At 48.5% G+C, this 15,799-nt stretch overlaps 8 protein-coding genes across 8 annotated transcripts; 6 read left to right on the top strand and 2 right to left on the bottom strand.

The window, feature by feature from the left end:
• Positions 1-290: 290 nt before the first annotated feature.
• N7447_010445 (putative AAA family ATPase GCN20) lies at positions 291-3,011 on the top strand (the record flags this gene model as incomplete). The annotated part of the gene is made up of 8 exons (XM_057234707.1): positions 291-443; positions 509-1,231; positions 1,285-1,365; positions 1,416-1,719; positions 1,773-1,946; positions 1,996-2,082; positions 2,136-2,604; positions 2,660-3,011. The coding sequence occupies 8 exons, from the start codon at positions 291-293 to the stop codon at positions 3,009-3,011; spliced, it is 2,343 nt and encodes a 780-aa protein (XP_057080927.1).
• A 363-nt stretch (positions 3,012-3,374) lies between these two features.
• N7447_010446 (putative MFS myo-inositol transporter) lies at positions 3,375-5,246 on the top strand (the record flags this gene model as incomplete). The annotated part of the gene is made up of 3 exons (XM_057234708.1): positions 3,375-3,622; positions 3,699-3,995; positions 4,106-5,246. The coding sequence occupies 3 exons, from the start codon at positions 3,375-3,377 to the stop codon at positions 5,244-5,246; spliced, it is 1,686 nt and encodes a 561-aa protein (XP_057080928.1).
• Positions 5,247-5,848: 602 nt separating this feature from the next.
• On the top strand, positions 5,849-7,160 carry N7447_010447 (uncharacterized protein; the record flags this gene model as incomplete). Its single annotated transcript, XM_057234709.1, has 4 exons — positions 5,849-6,196; positions 6,252-6,552; positions 6,616-6,707; positions 6,765-7,160. The coding sequence occupies 4 exons, from the start codon at positions 5,849-5,851 to the stop codon at positions 7,158-7,160; spliced, it is 1,137 nt and encodes a 378-aa protein (XP_057080929.1).
• A 276-nt stretch (positions 7,161-7,436) lies between these two features.
• sec13 (GTPase-activating protein SEC13) lies at positions 7,437-8,719 on the bottom strand (the record flags this gene model as incomplete). The annotated part of the gene is made up of 6 exons (XM_057234710.1): positions 7,437-7,761; positions 7,827-8,236; positions 8,308-8,338; positions 8,400-8,515; positions 8,601-8,645; positions 8,717-8,719. The coding sequence occupies 6 exons, from the start codon at positions 8,717-8,719 to the stop codon at positions 7,437-7,439; spliced, it is 930 nt and encodes a 309-aa protein (XP_057080930.1).
• A 325-nt stretch (positions 8,720-9,044) lies between these two features.
• pex20 lies at positions 9,045-10,487 on the top strand (the record flags this gene model as incomplete). The annotated part of the gene is made up of 4 exons (XM_057234711.1): positions 9,045-9,158; positions 9,214-10,020; positions 10,125-10,233; positions 10,282-10,487. 4 exons carry the CDS (start codon positions 9,045-9,047, stop codon positions 10,485-10,487), a joined length of 1,236 nt encoding a protein of 411 aa, XP_057080931.1.
• A 345-nt stretch (positions 10,488-10,832) lies between these two features.
• Positions 10,833-11,441, top strand: N7447_010450 (uncharacterized protein; the record flags this gene model as incomplete). The annotated part of the gene is made up of 1 exon (XM_057234712.1): positions 10,833-11,441. One exon carries the CDS (start codon positions 10,833-10,835, stop codon positions 11,439-11,441), a length of 609 nt encoding a protein of 202 aa, XP_057080932.1.
• Positions 11,442-12,738: 1,297 nt separating this feature from the next.
• N7447_010451 (uncharacterized protein) lies at positions 12,739-14,653 on the top strand (the record flags this gene model as incomplete). The annotated part of the gene is made up of 2 exons (XM_057234713.1): positions 12,739-13,648; positions 14,604-14,653. 2 exons carry the CDS (start codon positions 12,739-12,741, stop codon positions 14,651-14,653), a joined length of 960 nt encoding a protein of 319 aa, XP_057080933.1.
• Positions 14,567-15,797, bottom strand: N7447_010452 (uncharacterized protein; the record flags this gene model as incomplete). The annotated part of the gene is made up of 3 exons (XM_057234714.1): positions 14,567-15,050; positions 15,109-15,626; positions 15,792-15,797. 3 exons carry the CDS (start codon positions 15,795-15,797, stop codon positions 14,567-14,569), a joined length of 1,008 nt encoding a protein of 335 aa, XP_057080934.1.
• Positions 15,798-15,799: the final 2 nt, after the last annotated feature.

The raw sequence follows: 15,799 nt of genomic DNA on the forward strand, positions 1-15,799 counted from the left end.
GATGCAAAGCTACGGTCATATAGGTCCGTATTGAAGTGATAGGAATCGCTTAGTTATATCTTGGTATACTACCCGCAAATATATGGCAAGGAGCAACCACCGAGCGACCTCTCGTTTAGTTCGGCATATTTTGAAGCGTAGGAATAAATTCTACTCTAGGTGATTTAATACCCGTCGCACCTTCACAGTATTCCAAGAGACAGCATTTGCTTCCAACTATTTCTTGACGATAAACACTTGTCATGTGATCTTATCGATAACACACATCCAAAAATCCGCCACTATTCACGATGGGGACCTCAATTCCAGAACTCCACAAACTCTTGACGCCGAAGCTTCCTGAATCTCGGCGTGACAGACGTCATTTCGAGCCTGGTAAAATGGAGTCCGAACTCCAATCCCAGATCCCTGGTCTCGACCAAATCATCACCGAATACTCAGTAGTAAGTATCTCCGCACATATGCGCGGTGGAAGATTGTAAGTCGATTGACGCTGAACATTTGACAGGGCTATCTGACCCATGCCGCAAACCTCTACGTCGACGATGCCAGTGGCCAGTCCCCCTTGGCAGAGGCCGCCGAATCTGTGATCGAACTCCTAGTCTCCGCCTCGGGAGATTTCTCCCCGCAAAACTACGATGCGATCGGCAACTTGGTTGCGAGGTTCATCACCACGCTGAGCTCCTCCGATGGCGACCCAGAGCGGAGGCAGATGCCATTCAAGGCCAAGAAGCTTGAACAGACTATCAATGTCGGCGCACAGCGAAATATGTCTTCTACACTGGGTCTGACTGGAAACACTGTCGATTTGGAATCTGCCAATGCCAGAAAGATGGAGTCCAAGGTGGACAAGAAGAAGCTCGAGAAAGCCGAGCGCAAGATTCGTGCTAAGCAGGACAAGAAGTCTATGAAGAACGTTACCTACGAGGCGTCCCGCCTGCTCAACCAGCCGGATGAGACTATGTCCTACGAGGAGTTCTTCATGGCTGTCAACCCTCTTCAAATAGGCTCGGACTCCCAGGCCAAGAGTAAGGACATCAAGTTGGATAACATCGATATCTCGATTAGTGGCCTGCGCATTCTTACAGATGCTGCCTTCACACTCGCTTATGGTCGTCGTTACGGTCTTGTTGGTCAGAACGGTATTGGTAAATCTACACTTTTGCGTGCTTTGAGTCGCAGAGAAATCCCGATTCCCACTCACGTTTCTATTCTTCACGTTGAGCAAGAGGTAAGTTCAAACCCCAGCTCGGTTGTTTTTCTGTTACTGACTCTCTACCGTAGATTACCGGTGACGATACACCAGCTTTGCAAGCAGTGTTGGATGCTGATGTGTGGCGGAAACATCTTCTCGCAGAGCAAGCGGTTAGTTAAGCCAGAACATACCACAGCAGCAGATTCACTAACGACCATAGAAAATCTCGAAACAACTGGCAGAAATCGAAGAAGAAAGATCTTCATTGGCGGATACTTCGAAGGATGCTGCTAGACTCGATGAGGAGCGAGAGGGCCTGGATATCACATTGAGCGATATTCATGGAAAACTTTCAGAAATGGAGTCTGATAAGGCCGAATCCCGTGCGGCCAGTATTTTGGCTGGTCTTGGTTTCTCCCAAGAGCGTCAGAAGTACGCCACCAAGACCTTCTCCGGAGGTTGGAGAATGCGTTTGTCTCTTGCACGAGCCCTATTCTGCGAGCCCGATTTGCTTTTGCTTGACGGTATGTACCACTGATCTCTTTATTCCCCAAGCAACCTACTGACATTTTAACAGAACCGTCTAACATGTTGGACGTTCCGTCAATTACTTTCCTTTCCAATTACCTTCAGGGATACCCCAGCACAGTCCTTGTGGTTTCTCACGATCGTGCATTCTTGAACGAAGTCGCCACGGATATTATTCACCAGCACTCCGAGAGGTTGGACTACTACAGAGGTGCTAACTTCGGTAAGTTACACGGGATCTCAAGACTATTTATGGTTCTAACAATTTGCAGAATCCTTCTACGCGACCAAAGAGGAGCGCCGGAAGACCGCTAAGCGCGAATACGAGAAGCAAATGGCCGAGAGAGCACACTTGCAAGGTTTGTCACCCTCTCCATCTTGTCATAGGGGCTGTGCTAACGACCGTCATCAGCGTTCATTGATAAGTTCCGATACAACGCCGCGAAGTCCTCTGAGGCACAATCGAGAATTAAGAAGCTTGAGCGCATGCCAGTTCTTGAAGCTCCCGAAGCCGAGTACACCGTGCACTTTGCATTCCCCGGAGTCGAGAAGCTTTCACCACCTATTGTCCAGATGTCCGATGTTTGCTTCGGCTACACCAAGGAAAAGCCTCTTCTCAAGGATGTCGATCTGGATGTTCAACTTGATTCGCGTATCGGAATTGTCGGACCTAACGGTGCTGGTAAGACCACCGTTCTGAAACTACTCACCAACCAGCTTGAGCCAACAAGCGGTCTCATCTCCACAAACTCGAGACTGCGTATTGGATTCTTCGCCCAGCATCACGTCGATGCTTTGGACATGACTACCAGTGCAGTCGGCTTCATGACCAAGACGTACCCCGGTAAAACTGACGAGGAGTACCGACGACACCTGGGAGCGTAAGTTTATCCAAACCATTCGTATCCACTGCATTGACTAATTCTTATCTTATAGGTTTGGTATCACTGGTACCACTGGTCTTCAACGCATGGAGCTGCTGTCTGGAGGTCAGAAATCCCGTGTTGCATTTGCTTGCTTGTCCTTGACCAATCCTCATATCCTTGTTCTTGACGAACCTTCCAATCACTTGGATATCGAGGGTATGGATGCCCTGGCGGATGCGCTCCGGGCGTTCGAGGGAGGTGTGGTGATGGTTTCCCATGATGTGACTATGTTGCAGAGTGTCTGCACCAGTCTCTGGGTTTGCGACGGTGGTACTGTTACCAAGTTTGACGGTACCGTCAACGCCTACAAGAAGAAGATCACCGCGCAGGCTGATGCTGCCGGTGTGGTGGCCAAACACTGAGGTAGTAGGGCTATTTATGTACAGATTAATGCCGTAAAAACTATGAATATCCTGCATGAATCTACATTATGACCATTATTATTTCTTGAGTAACCTGCAGCCTAGTCTTTTCTCTGCCTGATATATTAGGCCTTCATTCCACCGCAGTGCATAGTTATATATGAAGCCATTCCTTCCAAGATCATAACCTTCCAGTCATATCTGTTTCCTTTCTCTCTACCTTTCATTGTTTACAACATACCGAACCACATCGGCGTGCGGAATCTGACTTCCGCTCCGGGTTTTGAGCGGGTCTTCTTATCGGCTTATCGCCATCAACCCCAGACCCGTGGAACGTCCATCACTTTAAGGTTACCATCTCAGATGCCCCAGGGGATAAATTCAGATGATACCTCAGGGCTAGAGCTGGAAGAGCCCGAAGATATGTCGGGCACAGATGAGCAAGACCAGTCAGGTCCTCACGCCCCTTTGCTCGCCTCAACCCACGCCTCTTCAGACCATGACAATGATCACGATGAGAGCCTGGCCTCGGAGCTGAAATACTCGGGAGGCTGGTTTATATGGGCATTGACCTTCTCCGCTGGGATAAGCGGTTTACTATTTGGATATGAGTATGCTAGCTCCTATCATACACGCCATGTTGCTCCGTTGACCCTCCGGTTCACTAACAATCGTCGGAACTTCCAGCACAGGTGTCATCTCGTCTACTTTGGTGACCATCGGGTCAGATCTTTCGGATCGGTCATTAACAACACTCGATAAAAGTCTCATAACATCCTGCACCAGTCTGTTTGCATTGGTCGCGAGTCCGTTTACCGGAGTGCTGGCGGACAAGTTTGGTCGTCGGAAGGTCATACTTGGCGCAGATCTATTGTTCGCACTTGGAGCTTTGGCACAGGCTTTTACAAGCCATGTTTGGGGTATGATCATTGGGCGCAGCATTGTTGGTCTTGCTGTTGGTAGCGCAAGTGCGGTGACACCATTGTAGGTTGACCGTGTCCTGTCAGGTGGACGTGACTGAAACCCTAAACCGTGGCAGAAGTTTGATTATGAGAGAGTTGATGATAGCTAACATGCTGGGAAAAAACTTCCAGGTATATCTCCGAGTTAGCTCCTTCCCATGCAAGAGGAAGGCTTGTCACGATCCTCAGTTTGTTTATTACCGGTGGCCAGGTGGTGGCATACATAGTTGGGTGGCTGTTTTCCAGCACCACTGGAGGCTGGCGGTGGATTGTGGGAATTGGAGCATTCCCGGCCTTCGTCCAGCTTGCTATTCTCGCTCTGCTACCTGAGACGCCTCGATGGCTGGTCCAGGCTGGATTCGATGCCCGGGCGAAGAATGTCCTGATTAAAATCTATCAAGATTGCCCTGGGTGTGACCAGGTGGTGGACCGTGTGTTGCGCAATATCAATGGAGAAATCGTCCAAGAGGCATCGGAGATGGGACAACCCAAGTCTCGTGGCACAAAGCCCCAATGGTTACATGATACCATTCAACGGGGCCAGCAGTTGTTGCATGGTGGAAACAGAAGAGCATTGATCATAGCAATGATGCTCCAGGCGGTCCAGCAGCTCTGTGGATTCAATAGCCTGATGTATTTTTCAGCAACCATCTTCTCCTCCCTTGCATTCTCCTCGCCGACATTGACATCACTCTCGGTGGCTATGACGAACTTCGTCTTCACGTTGTTTGCATTTGTGTTGATTGACAGGATCGGACGCCGGCGCATCCTCCTGTATTCAATCCCTGTCATGGTTGTTGCTCTGGTCGTCTGTGCTTTCTCGTTTTCGTCAATGGACGGCAAATGGAATTCAGAGCCTCCAACTGGCCCCCAAGAAAATCATGATAGCCCTGGTTCTCTTGTGCCTATTGCAATTTTGCTCTGTCTTACTGTCTATACTGCAGCGTATGCCCTCGGACTCGGCAATGTCCCCTGGCAGCAGTCTGAGCTCTTCCCTCTGAATGTACGTTCTCTGGGGTCAGGACTGGCCACTGCAACCAACTGGGGATCGAACTTCATAATCGGTCTTACATTCCTGCCCATGATGGAATGGATCTCACCCTCATGGACGTTTGCTCTCTATGCACTCGTTTGTGTCGCTGGATGGGTTGCTGTATGGGCGATTTACCCCGAGATGAGTGGATTGGGGCTCGAGGAAGTCAAGGGTCTGTTAGCAAATGGCTGGGGAGTGAGAGAAAGCCTACAGCGACGCCGTCTCTCACAACATATATAGCCTATATACCGAGCATGTAAACAAAATATGTCAATCTTTGGAGGCACGTGCTTCATTTGGTCTCATGAGGAGGTTCAATTTGAACAGAGCAGTTGTTTCTCTTGATTTCTCTTTGTCCTATTGACATCTGAGAGGAATCTCATTGGCCACACTGAGTAGTCTCTCATAACCTGGCGCATTGCAAACAATCACCAGCCTTATCAATTAGACTATTGAACGATCCACCATGGCATCGCACATTTTATAACCGATTGTTTCAAGGACATCTGAATGAACATATTGAACTTTTACTGCCTCTTCTTCCCAGTCTTACCTTACCTCTCCAGTTTCACGTTGATTCTTCAAACTGTGTACCTGGATACTGAACTATGTATACAACAGACACGGCCATGTCAAACACCAACCTCGTACAGTCTGCTTCAACTACCATGCAAAGTGCTCGCAGCCGACTGCTGGAGCTCCCGAATGAGGCAAGTATATGTCTATATTCTACAATGTAGATTGCAGCCATTGATATTTAAGATCAACAGATTCTCCAGGAAATCGCATGCTGTCTGCCCAGCGATCGTGATGTTCTCCATCTCTCCCAATCTTGTAAAGAGATGTGGGCTAAGGTCTTCGAATACGAGTCCGCCATATGGCGAGCTCGCTTTGCTAAACACTATGACCTGGCGCCGGGAAGACCTTCCAGGGAGTTGATGCTCGAATACCAGATCCGTGCCATCGTGTTGAGCGCTCCAATCCAATTCAAAGATGAGGAAGATGATCGTCAATACCTCTGGATGGAGGTTATGCAGACTATGCTCGAGGAATATCTGAAGATACCCATCGCTGTTGGAGAGATATCAAAGACCCTGCGAAGTATCCGTGAGACCCTGAGGGGGGTAGAATTTCTAAGCCAGTTTCAAAAAGAAAGAACTTCCTCGCAACTATTTTATGCTCTCCAGTTGGTACACGCATTTCGTTGCAAAATGGAGTGTACATTCACTGATTTGCTATTCAAAGTGCCTAACTTCGTTTGCTCTCGACCCAACCATCACCGAGCCTTGTCGTCGAACCGACTACGACATCAGACAAGTCTATTCATATGAAGAAAGGGTGGGTGGGGCATTCATCGACCACGATGAACTTGATCTCGCAAAACTGCTGAACTTGCGCAATTTCTGGCAACGTCACTTTCTGAACGCATCTGAGCTTACCTATCAAGAATCCTTCTCTGGGATGCCCGAAGAGCTGAAGCCAAAGACGCGAAAGGATAATCTAGCCGAGATATCCAAACTAAGCCCATCGTGGCTAGGATACTATTGTGAGTATACCGACAGAAAGAAGCTCTAATCATTAGCCCAAGCTGACATTAGTTTCCAATTAGCATGCATGCATCCGCTGTCAGATCTGTGCAGACTCGACGAGCGCCAGACATGCGCCGATCTTGAGACACATGGGGACTCAATCGACGTAATGGTGAGTAGATGGCGAGTTGCTTGGAAGGCTGTGATGACTCGGCTAACCTATGTCAAGACCCTCGACCTTCAACCCTCCCCCGAAAAGTTCTGGCCCGAGCAATGCAGCAAGCTCATCCCTCTCGCTAGTCGTCCGGACATTAACCGGATATATTTCGATGGCAGGCAGAGAGCCTACGGGGCCGCCTATGAGGCAGGGAACTATGTGTTCGGGTTTACCGAAGAGATTGCTGTCCCCCATGGGGGCTTTGAGGGATGGACCCGGATCTGTTTCACCATCGTTGAGGTAGATGACGAAGAAGATGAAATGCCTCCCTCCCCTGCGATGGACGGCGAGGGCTGGATCCATGGATATGAGGCTGTCATCATCCCCGGTGGCCGCATTATGCTGGGACGATGGGTGGATCTGAAGGAGCCAGAGACTAGAGGCCCATTCATCTTCTGGGACGTGTGAAGGCCACGTCCGGTGCCTTTTACGCTTTCATTTTCGTTTGCCTTTCGTTTGCCTCTCGTTTGTATTTTTCTTTGTTTTACCTTTTTTTTGTCGGGTAGCTGAGCGATGGATGATATAGGGAATGAAACAGACCAAGCTTGCCCAAAGCGCTGGAAATTGACGTAGGATTCTCGCAGTGAAATCAATATTTATGGTAACAAGCAATGTAGCTTTTGGATAGCAGAAAATTATGCGTTGAGGAAGGGAATAGATGACACATAGAAATTAAAACAGCCACTACTCTTCGATATCCTTGACCTTCTCCCACTCTCCCTTGAGGTTCTCCTTCCACAAAGTGACCTTGTTATCACCTCCGCTAACGGCAAGGATGTTGCCGCTGAGACTCCAGCTAACGCGCCACAGAACAGTGTCAAACTCCAGTGTTTGGCTGGTCCACTGGCCCGGGTTGGACGCATCAGAAGTCCAAATGCGAACGGTCTTATCTTGCGCGGCTGAGGCGATGTAGGACTTTGAGAGGATGCTCGGGGACCAGGCCACATCACGGACCCAGTCTGAGTGTCCCTCGAGGGTTTGAGTGAGGTTGTACGATTTGGACTCCAGGCTAGAGAGCATTGAGTCAGTTCACGTCATAGCTGTATGTTTGGGAAGGCCTATCAATCAACATACTTATACTCCCAGATCTTGACCAGGTTGTCGCTGCCACCGGTAACAAACCGGCGCTGTTGGCCGGGTCCGGGGACAGAGCTGATGAGGCTACCAGCAGAGGCCGCAGGGGCCCAGCTGATAGAGTTGACGCCCATTCCGTGGGCATGGAAGTTCTGGTGGGTCCAGATGTTGTCACGGAACTCAAGAACGCTGACATGGCCGTCGGACGAAGCGCAGGCAAGAAGACATCCGCTCTCATGGGGAGCCCAGGAGACCATGTTCACAGAGGCCGTGTGAAGGGAGAAATCGAAGACCTTGGCCCATGTGGTACCACCGGAGGGCGAGGTCGCATTCAGGGGCTGTTCCCGCCAGATCAGAACCTTGCCATCGTAGGAAGATGAGGCCAGAATTGTGCCGAATTTCGGATGAGCCTAGATCAAGAGAATGGCATGATCAGTCGAATTGCGCGCTACACTGCCTGATGTTTTGGGGTATCACTCACCCATGCGACACACCACACAGCACCCTCATGGCTATCCAATACCCATGTCAGTGACCAGGTTTTAGTTGCACACATCAACAAGTCCAGCTTACCCCTTCAGAGTCTCGACCAGTCGGTGTGATTCTCCCTCAATCTCAAAGATCTTTATCGTTTTGTCGGACGAACATGTGGCCAACCGTCGGCCGTAATAGTCCAAGCCAGCATCGTGCTATATTCCACATAGCTCAGTTAGCTTGAGTACATTGTATAAACACATAAACCACCAATTGTAGTTTGTATATCTTAGCACATACAATCATCTCTTCGTGTCCGGAATTCGAGATCACCTGAGGGGTCGCCTGGAGGTTTGAAGCTGTTAGCGGTGGGATTGAGAAACAAGCGCAAATTCATGTAGCTGAATAGCAATTACCATGTTGGATTAAATAAAGCAAACAATAAATTTGACAGCTGTGAAAGCGCGGGGAGTCGGAGCAGCTCTCTCCCTTTCAGCCAAACAACCTGGCCCTTCCCGTATCTTATCGTGTGCTTAGCGCTGGGTCACGTTACCTGTATCTATGCACGTGATGAGCCTCGGCCGTCGGTAACCCCACGGCAGGAGTGGCGCGGAGTCTCTTGTGAAGTCCAACGCCTCTTTATTATTTCTGTAATTTGTGCTGGCGATCGATTACGAAGAGATTTGAAGGCGAATATAACACTACTACACTTTTCGTTCAACTTTGGTCGATTTAAGCGTCATTATGGCTGATGCGCTGTGCGGGCCGTCGAACGCCCTTCAGAACTTCCAGAAGCATACATCTGTTGATCGGACCCTTCAGCAAGACCGGCTGACTTCACGTCAATCGCCTGTTCAGGTTGGTAGCGCTTTTAAGATCACATAGTTTTAACCATACTAACAACATACTCCAGGGTTTCCGATCCCAGAACCCCCAAGAAGGAATACTCGACCCAGAGTTCGCCGCATTCGAAGGCAACCTCGCCGGCCCTGCATTGCCTAACTTGCAACACCCTGCCAATTTTGGAGCACCATTACATCATGCCGCGCTACACCACCAAGCCGCACACAGTGCAGGCAACGCTGGTTGGGCAGCGGACTTCCAGAACTTGCAAATCTCGGGGCCCTCACATCCTGTAGCGCAACTGCAAAGACCAAATATTGCACCAGCGGCGACACATGGCGGGTGGCACACTGAATTCATGACTCAACAACGAGGGCCTATGGCCCGGGCCCAGCAAAACCCGCAAATGCATGGTGCCTATCAGCCATCTTTTGCGCCAGGCTACCAGATGTATGGCTCTACGACTCAGATACAGCCCGAACAGGCTATGCAGACCCAACAAAATCACACCCAGCAGTTTGACGAATCCGCCTTTGAGGCTGCCTTTGATCAGGCACGGGCGGATATGGAGTTGCAAGGAGCTGGGCTTGCCCAGCAAGATACTCAGAAGAACTTGCACGAGACCAACGAAGTCGACGTTTCCGAGCCAGTCAACCACGAGCAGATTCGACTCGGATCGGATCTTATTCCCCAAAGCGACAAACAGGACCCGCAAACACGGAGTCGAGACGCAGACGAACTTGCGCGGACAGCAGGGCAACTGCTTGACAGCGTGCGTAACGAACAAAGCCAAAAATTCCAACAAAGCAATTTCCTAGCCTTGATGCGTCGGATTCGAGATCGCGAGGTCGAAGTTGAAGGAGATGATTTCCGCGAAGTCAGTACCAACCCGTAACGGTTTGGATGTCGGATGTGACAGAAACACCGGTATAACTCGGATAATCTACAAGGGCCGTTGTCCTTGCTAATAATCATTTGCAGACGGCGCAATCTCTTCACCCAGGTGGGCGATACTACCCGGGCCAACCCCGCCCAGGCCACACTGGTTTCGATATCCCGTCTAGCAGTAATGAACCACACAACCCTATCGGTAGGGTCTGATGTCCCGCGCCTATAAAAGACCAGCCAACCTGACCAGGCATGCCTACTTTCCCAGATGGTGTAGGCGGAGATTCCCGACCGACCGAAGAAGGAACGTCCGATCATCTGGGTTCCAATCCAGTTGGTGATGGTGACACCGACGCACTTTACGAAGGATTGCTCCACAACCAGGGGCTTGTGGACCGTCGCAGCGATCCGATTTGCTTTTTGGGAAGAGAATTGGAGGCGCATTTTCTACACTAGCGAAACCATGGCACTGAATGTATAGGTACCTTCTTGACTACGGTAATTTTTACCATGGTGTAGGTACCCGGTACATAGTTTTAATTCTATTGATACCCTGAACAATAGCAATCACGTGATCTTTATTGAGAACAATCGAAGTCCATTGAAGGTTCCCAATTAGGCAACTCAATGGGCCCACATCGGCCTCTGATTGGCTGTCTATTGATTGTCTATTGATTGTCCTCTTTCCTATTGTTTGCGCCCATTCAACCGGACAAACGCTCGACCTTAAATACCCAGGCAACCCACTGCTGCACACTTTTCTTCTTCACTCTACAAACACTGCTAAAATAAACATTCACAATGATGCCTCCATCAGATTCTTTGCGACACCATCTACATAAGCTCGCTGAAGTCCGGGCAAATCGCCATGCTTCTATATCTTCTACCTCTCCTATCTCTTCTACTTCTACTCCAGGCCCGGCCCCACCTCCATACACATTATCTGTCACCAGACCCAGTGGCACAACTGTCATGAGCGTCGATCAGCACGACATGGATGATCCATGGGCCTCGCCAATCAATATTTACATTGACAACTCAATCGCCGTAACTGGTGATGAGAACACCATCACGGTGTCATCTCCTGGATCTGATTCTTTCACTGGTCCAACTCACCACGAGGCCCAGACATCTCACCTCACCCCCGTCGCGGCTGTCATCATCGCTGCGCTGGATCGCGCAAATGCCCTCAATGATGATGTGGGATATCCTAGGCCCATCAACATTCGCGCTCTCGCGGGCATTCGGGTGAATGGCCGAAACAACAGCATTTCCGTCGGGGGCGAGGTCCACAGGTCTCAGAATGAGACTGCTAACCCCGGAGCCGGAGATAGCAGCAGGCGAAAGCGTCGTGCCAGCTCGGTTCGTACTCTACTTCGTAAAAAGATCTTCAAGAAGTTTCATCACTGACTGGCTTGTTAATACAGGAGCCTGTTGGAGCTCCGTCGGCTCAACGCCCCCGTTCATCTTGAAGAGAGAGGTTACGAGTTGCTTCATGGGAGGCTGAATGAATATCTCTAATTTTGCTTTCGATTCTCTCGGAGTTTGGTCACTTTTTCCTTTCGGTTTGGTCAGAGGAGTTTTACAATTTTTGGTTTGCTTGTTATGGGTTGATACCACCCTGGTCCTTTTTTTATGAACCCCCTGTACATTATGTGATTGTTCTGTAACCATCCATTATTATGGTTGATATTTCTTCTTACTTTACTATTATGAAAGTGAATGTAGTCCTAGTCAGATAGATTTGGCACTTAGGGCCAGTACTATACAATGTTTGTGTCTGTATTCTAATTCCTCAGCTTCTGCTAGTTAGTAGTTTTCTAGCTTTAATCTTGTCCGTCTCACACCGAGTACTACGTACATATTAGCTACCCCCTTCCCCCAGGTTTCATCGACAGAATTGGCCGTAGTTTGGAAGTATGACATTGAGCTTTTGCTACAAATAAATCTGGCGATGAGCACAGAACTATTATTGATCGCTCTTTGTGAGACTGTTCTGGCACTACAATATGGACTAAAAGCTGAGTGACATAGGACGTCTTCACCTAGGCAGCAAGCTGTGCCTTACCCTTCATAAGTCATTGTGGAGTGAAGGATAAACCCCACCAAGTCGTACGAGAATCACATCGGTGGATTTTCTGAGTAGAAGTTGCTTTTATTGGCTCGATCAAGACCTGCCTTTATAAAAATCAGCAGACTGGCGGTGTGGAGACCCTTAATGTGTCAGCGCAGCTCCCAGCGGGATTAACCAATAATAAGAGCAAGTTGAGGTTGACTATGGAGTATATACATCTCCACATATATGTTTGTAATATGGCAGATCACATTAACACGATGACAATATTCCTATTTAGCGTCCAGAGTGGAACCGACGATCCACTATGCTATGGGGAAATTAACGAAGTGGCGACCTTGAATTATCTGGGGTTCAAGCTGCAAAGTCTGATCTATTTCTTCCCATGTCGTGATTTAAACTAAGCAGGTCTCAGTTGGATTTCTTGCCTAGTTCATCCGGCTTTAATATGAATTTGCCGAAATATGAGCATCCACCCGAGACAGAATGTCCGTGTGAGTAAGAACTATTGGTATATGATTGAATTGGAAGACTGACATCTGCTAGTGAAATATGCGAGTATTGTCACTATCGATCTTTCTGAATATGATCGCCCGGGAGGAAAAGAGAGACTGGCACAGAAATTCAAACAATATGTGCACCAAGTTGGTATTGCTCTCACGACCTCCCCGAAACAGAGAGATATTGACAAAAGAAGGCTTCTTCTATATCACCAACATTGGTCTGTCTCAGGAGGAGATTGATCTCCAATTTGCCATTGCAAAGGCACTTTTTGAACTACCCGAAGAAGAACGACTGAGACATCGTGCTCCCTTAGAGGAGGGTAGCTACAATGGATACCGTCCCCTAGGAGCACTAAGCCTTTTCCCTGGGATGCAAGATACGTTGGAATTTTACAGCATCTTCAAATTCATTCCCCAAAGCGAGCGGTCACACCCAGATCCGATCACTCAATACTCCGTGGAGATTGAGAGATTCTCTCGCTTCATGCATGAGAATGTCTCCTTCAAGCTCCTCCGGATATTAGCGATTATGCTCGAGCTACCGGAAGACCAGTTCGTGGACGGCAACCGCTACGAAGATGAATGTGACAGCTCTATCCGCTATATGCTATACCATGCTCGATCCCGAGAAGAAAACAAGACGTTTGACGATGTTTACTTCCGTGGGCACACGGATAAGGGAACCATGACGTTCCTATTCCAGCAACCAATATCAGCACTACAGGTGCAACAGACCAAAGATAAAGATTGGGAGTATTTGAGGATTCCCGCTGGCTCTGTCGCTGTCAACATCGCCGATACGCTTCAGTTCCTCACAAATGGGTACCTAAAAAGTGGATTTCACCGAGTTATAGCGCCACCAGAAGATCAGGCGCACCTTGATCGATTGGGATTGTTATACTTTGTGCGGCCTACTGATAAATTGCAATGGAAGTCTTTGGATAGTCCTTTCTTGCAGAGGGAAGGTTATGGCAAAACCACAACCCAGAATGACCAGGATGTTTCTGGGCTGGATTGGTGGAGAGCTGGGGTCAAGGCTCGTACGGGGGCAAATTATATCAGTTCTGCAGCCAGCACAACCTAAGGGTCGTTGATTGGATATGTCTAGGATAATCCATCCTAAAGCGATAGATTTATGAACTCGATATATGCCCTAGTCCAAAACATCTATAATATCTAAATCGCTCGTACATCCCGTAGAGAAAGCCTAGCGCTACTATAAAACCCACTTTATTGTCATCTTTCCATCGGTTTTTTTAAAGGTCTTTCCTATAATCTTTTAGAAAATGACGGGCTAATTATTCCCTTATATTGTTAGTAGAGCACCTTCGATGCAAGATATACCTAGATCTTTAAGAGATTACATATATGTATAAATGTTGATGGCAGTTGGTTAACCTGCCAGCGGGTTAGCGCGATGGGCCCCCAAACCTGCCGTATATATATCAAGATGACAACCGTAGAAAGAACAGAGAATACTTAATAGTCCTACATGGTTTTTACTACCTGATTTTGTTGATATGCCAGTTTGCTCAGTCTTGGCTAAGTTTAGGCCTTGTTTGGGTAAGGCCGGGAAAGCTTCACCCACAACCGTTGCCCTGATGCCCATGTCAGGAACAAAGTCTGATAACTACTACATCATAAACTCATATGAGCCATGGCGATATGAAGAGGTGCTCTGAATTTCAATCGAATGCTCGTCGTCTGATATTTTTACTCAAATCCGAACACACAAGTATCCGGCATAACGAAATTAAAGTATAAGATTGTGTACAGCAACTTCCTTCTAATCACTACCCATTACAAAAATCAACATCACAACTAACTCTCTAATCCCGGTACGTCCTTGAGGTTTCAGTATCTGATCTCCCCTATACAACCTACGCCGGTACCTCCAGCTGCTAATAAGCACTAACACGAGATTCGTGAATATCATGTCAAAGAAATTGACTATCATTTTATGAATACTCGACACCAGGCGTGCGCTCGTACCAGTCAGTCATCATCAACTCCCACCTCGTCTGATTCCCCGCCCTGCCTGTTAAGCAAGGAAGCCAGTCAGACGGAACACAGAGCTTTAAACTAGTCCAATCTCGACTCTGTGCAAGTCTCTCCCACGGCGCAAGAATCGCGTCGATCTTGTCATTGTTAATAGTCCATCTAACCTTCTCCCAGGCTGGAATATGCATCGTCAGGCGCAACTTGTGAACTTTGCAGAAGCAATGCTCGAACAGATCAAATAAGGCCGGGTAGACCGTCTCCCAAGCTGCGGCCTGTGGTGTTTCGTCTAATTTGTACCAGTAATCAAAAGAGATTTCCATAGACGTGATTAGGGAGGAACAGGCGGCCGAGAAAAGCCTAGACATGATGAATGGAGTGTCTAACCCGGTCCGCAGAACAAAGACATTCGTCCCGTACAGGACTCTTAATGTCTCTTCATAGCTAGAGAATAATATAAGCCATGCTTGCACTACATCCACCAAAAAGACTAAAGACTCACCCGATCTGACAACACCTCAACCACTCTACTCCCCCAAGTTTCGTCCCGGCCGGCGCACTCTTCAACCCCTCGAATCTGGTCGCGTACGTCTCATCCTTACGATTCCAACACCGGTCATCAAAATAAGATGCACTCTTCTGGCAAGCGCCATGCCACCATTCCCACCGCTCCCTGTCCCGCTTCGGGTTCGGACGAAATGGCGACGGCAACATCCACGCATGCTCGATATGTACGCGCCGATCACCCATTAACTCGATATAAATCAGTGTCCTGACTTCTATTGGGAGATGGAAGAAGTGACTTGCTTGTTGGCGGTTGCATTGTCGGGCATCGAATTTGAGAACGCGTTGTTCTAGAGGTGGGATCAATAGTTTCCATCCATTAAAGGGGTCGCCGTTGACTTCACAGGTGGAATCAGAGATTCCGATTGCATTTGGAGATCCGCATTTAGGCCTGGGGCACGGATATATCCCCTTGCGCTTTTTCAGTAATCTGGTGAAAATCTCGGGTGCCACGATCTATTGAATTTGTTACGCGCGGGGGGTTCTTTCCATGTGCCTGGGTGTGGGTGGATGGGACGAGTGCGTGGCAGAAGCTGATACGGAACACGCAACTAGGTAAGTAGTTGAGCTGCAACTTACTGGGGAAGATCACTTTAATCCCACATTCACGGCCAAGCTTACTTGCATGT

The sequence above is a fragment of the Penicillium robsamsonii genome (genome assembly GCF_028829455.1).
Source record: "Penicillium robsamsonii strain IBT 29466 chromosome Unknown utg000007l_segment0_segment0, whole genome shotgun sequence".
Taxonomy (NCBI): Eukaryota; Fungi; Ascomycota; class Eurotiomycetes; order Eurotiales; family Aspergillaceae; genus Penicillium; species Penicillium robsamsonii.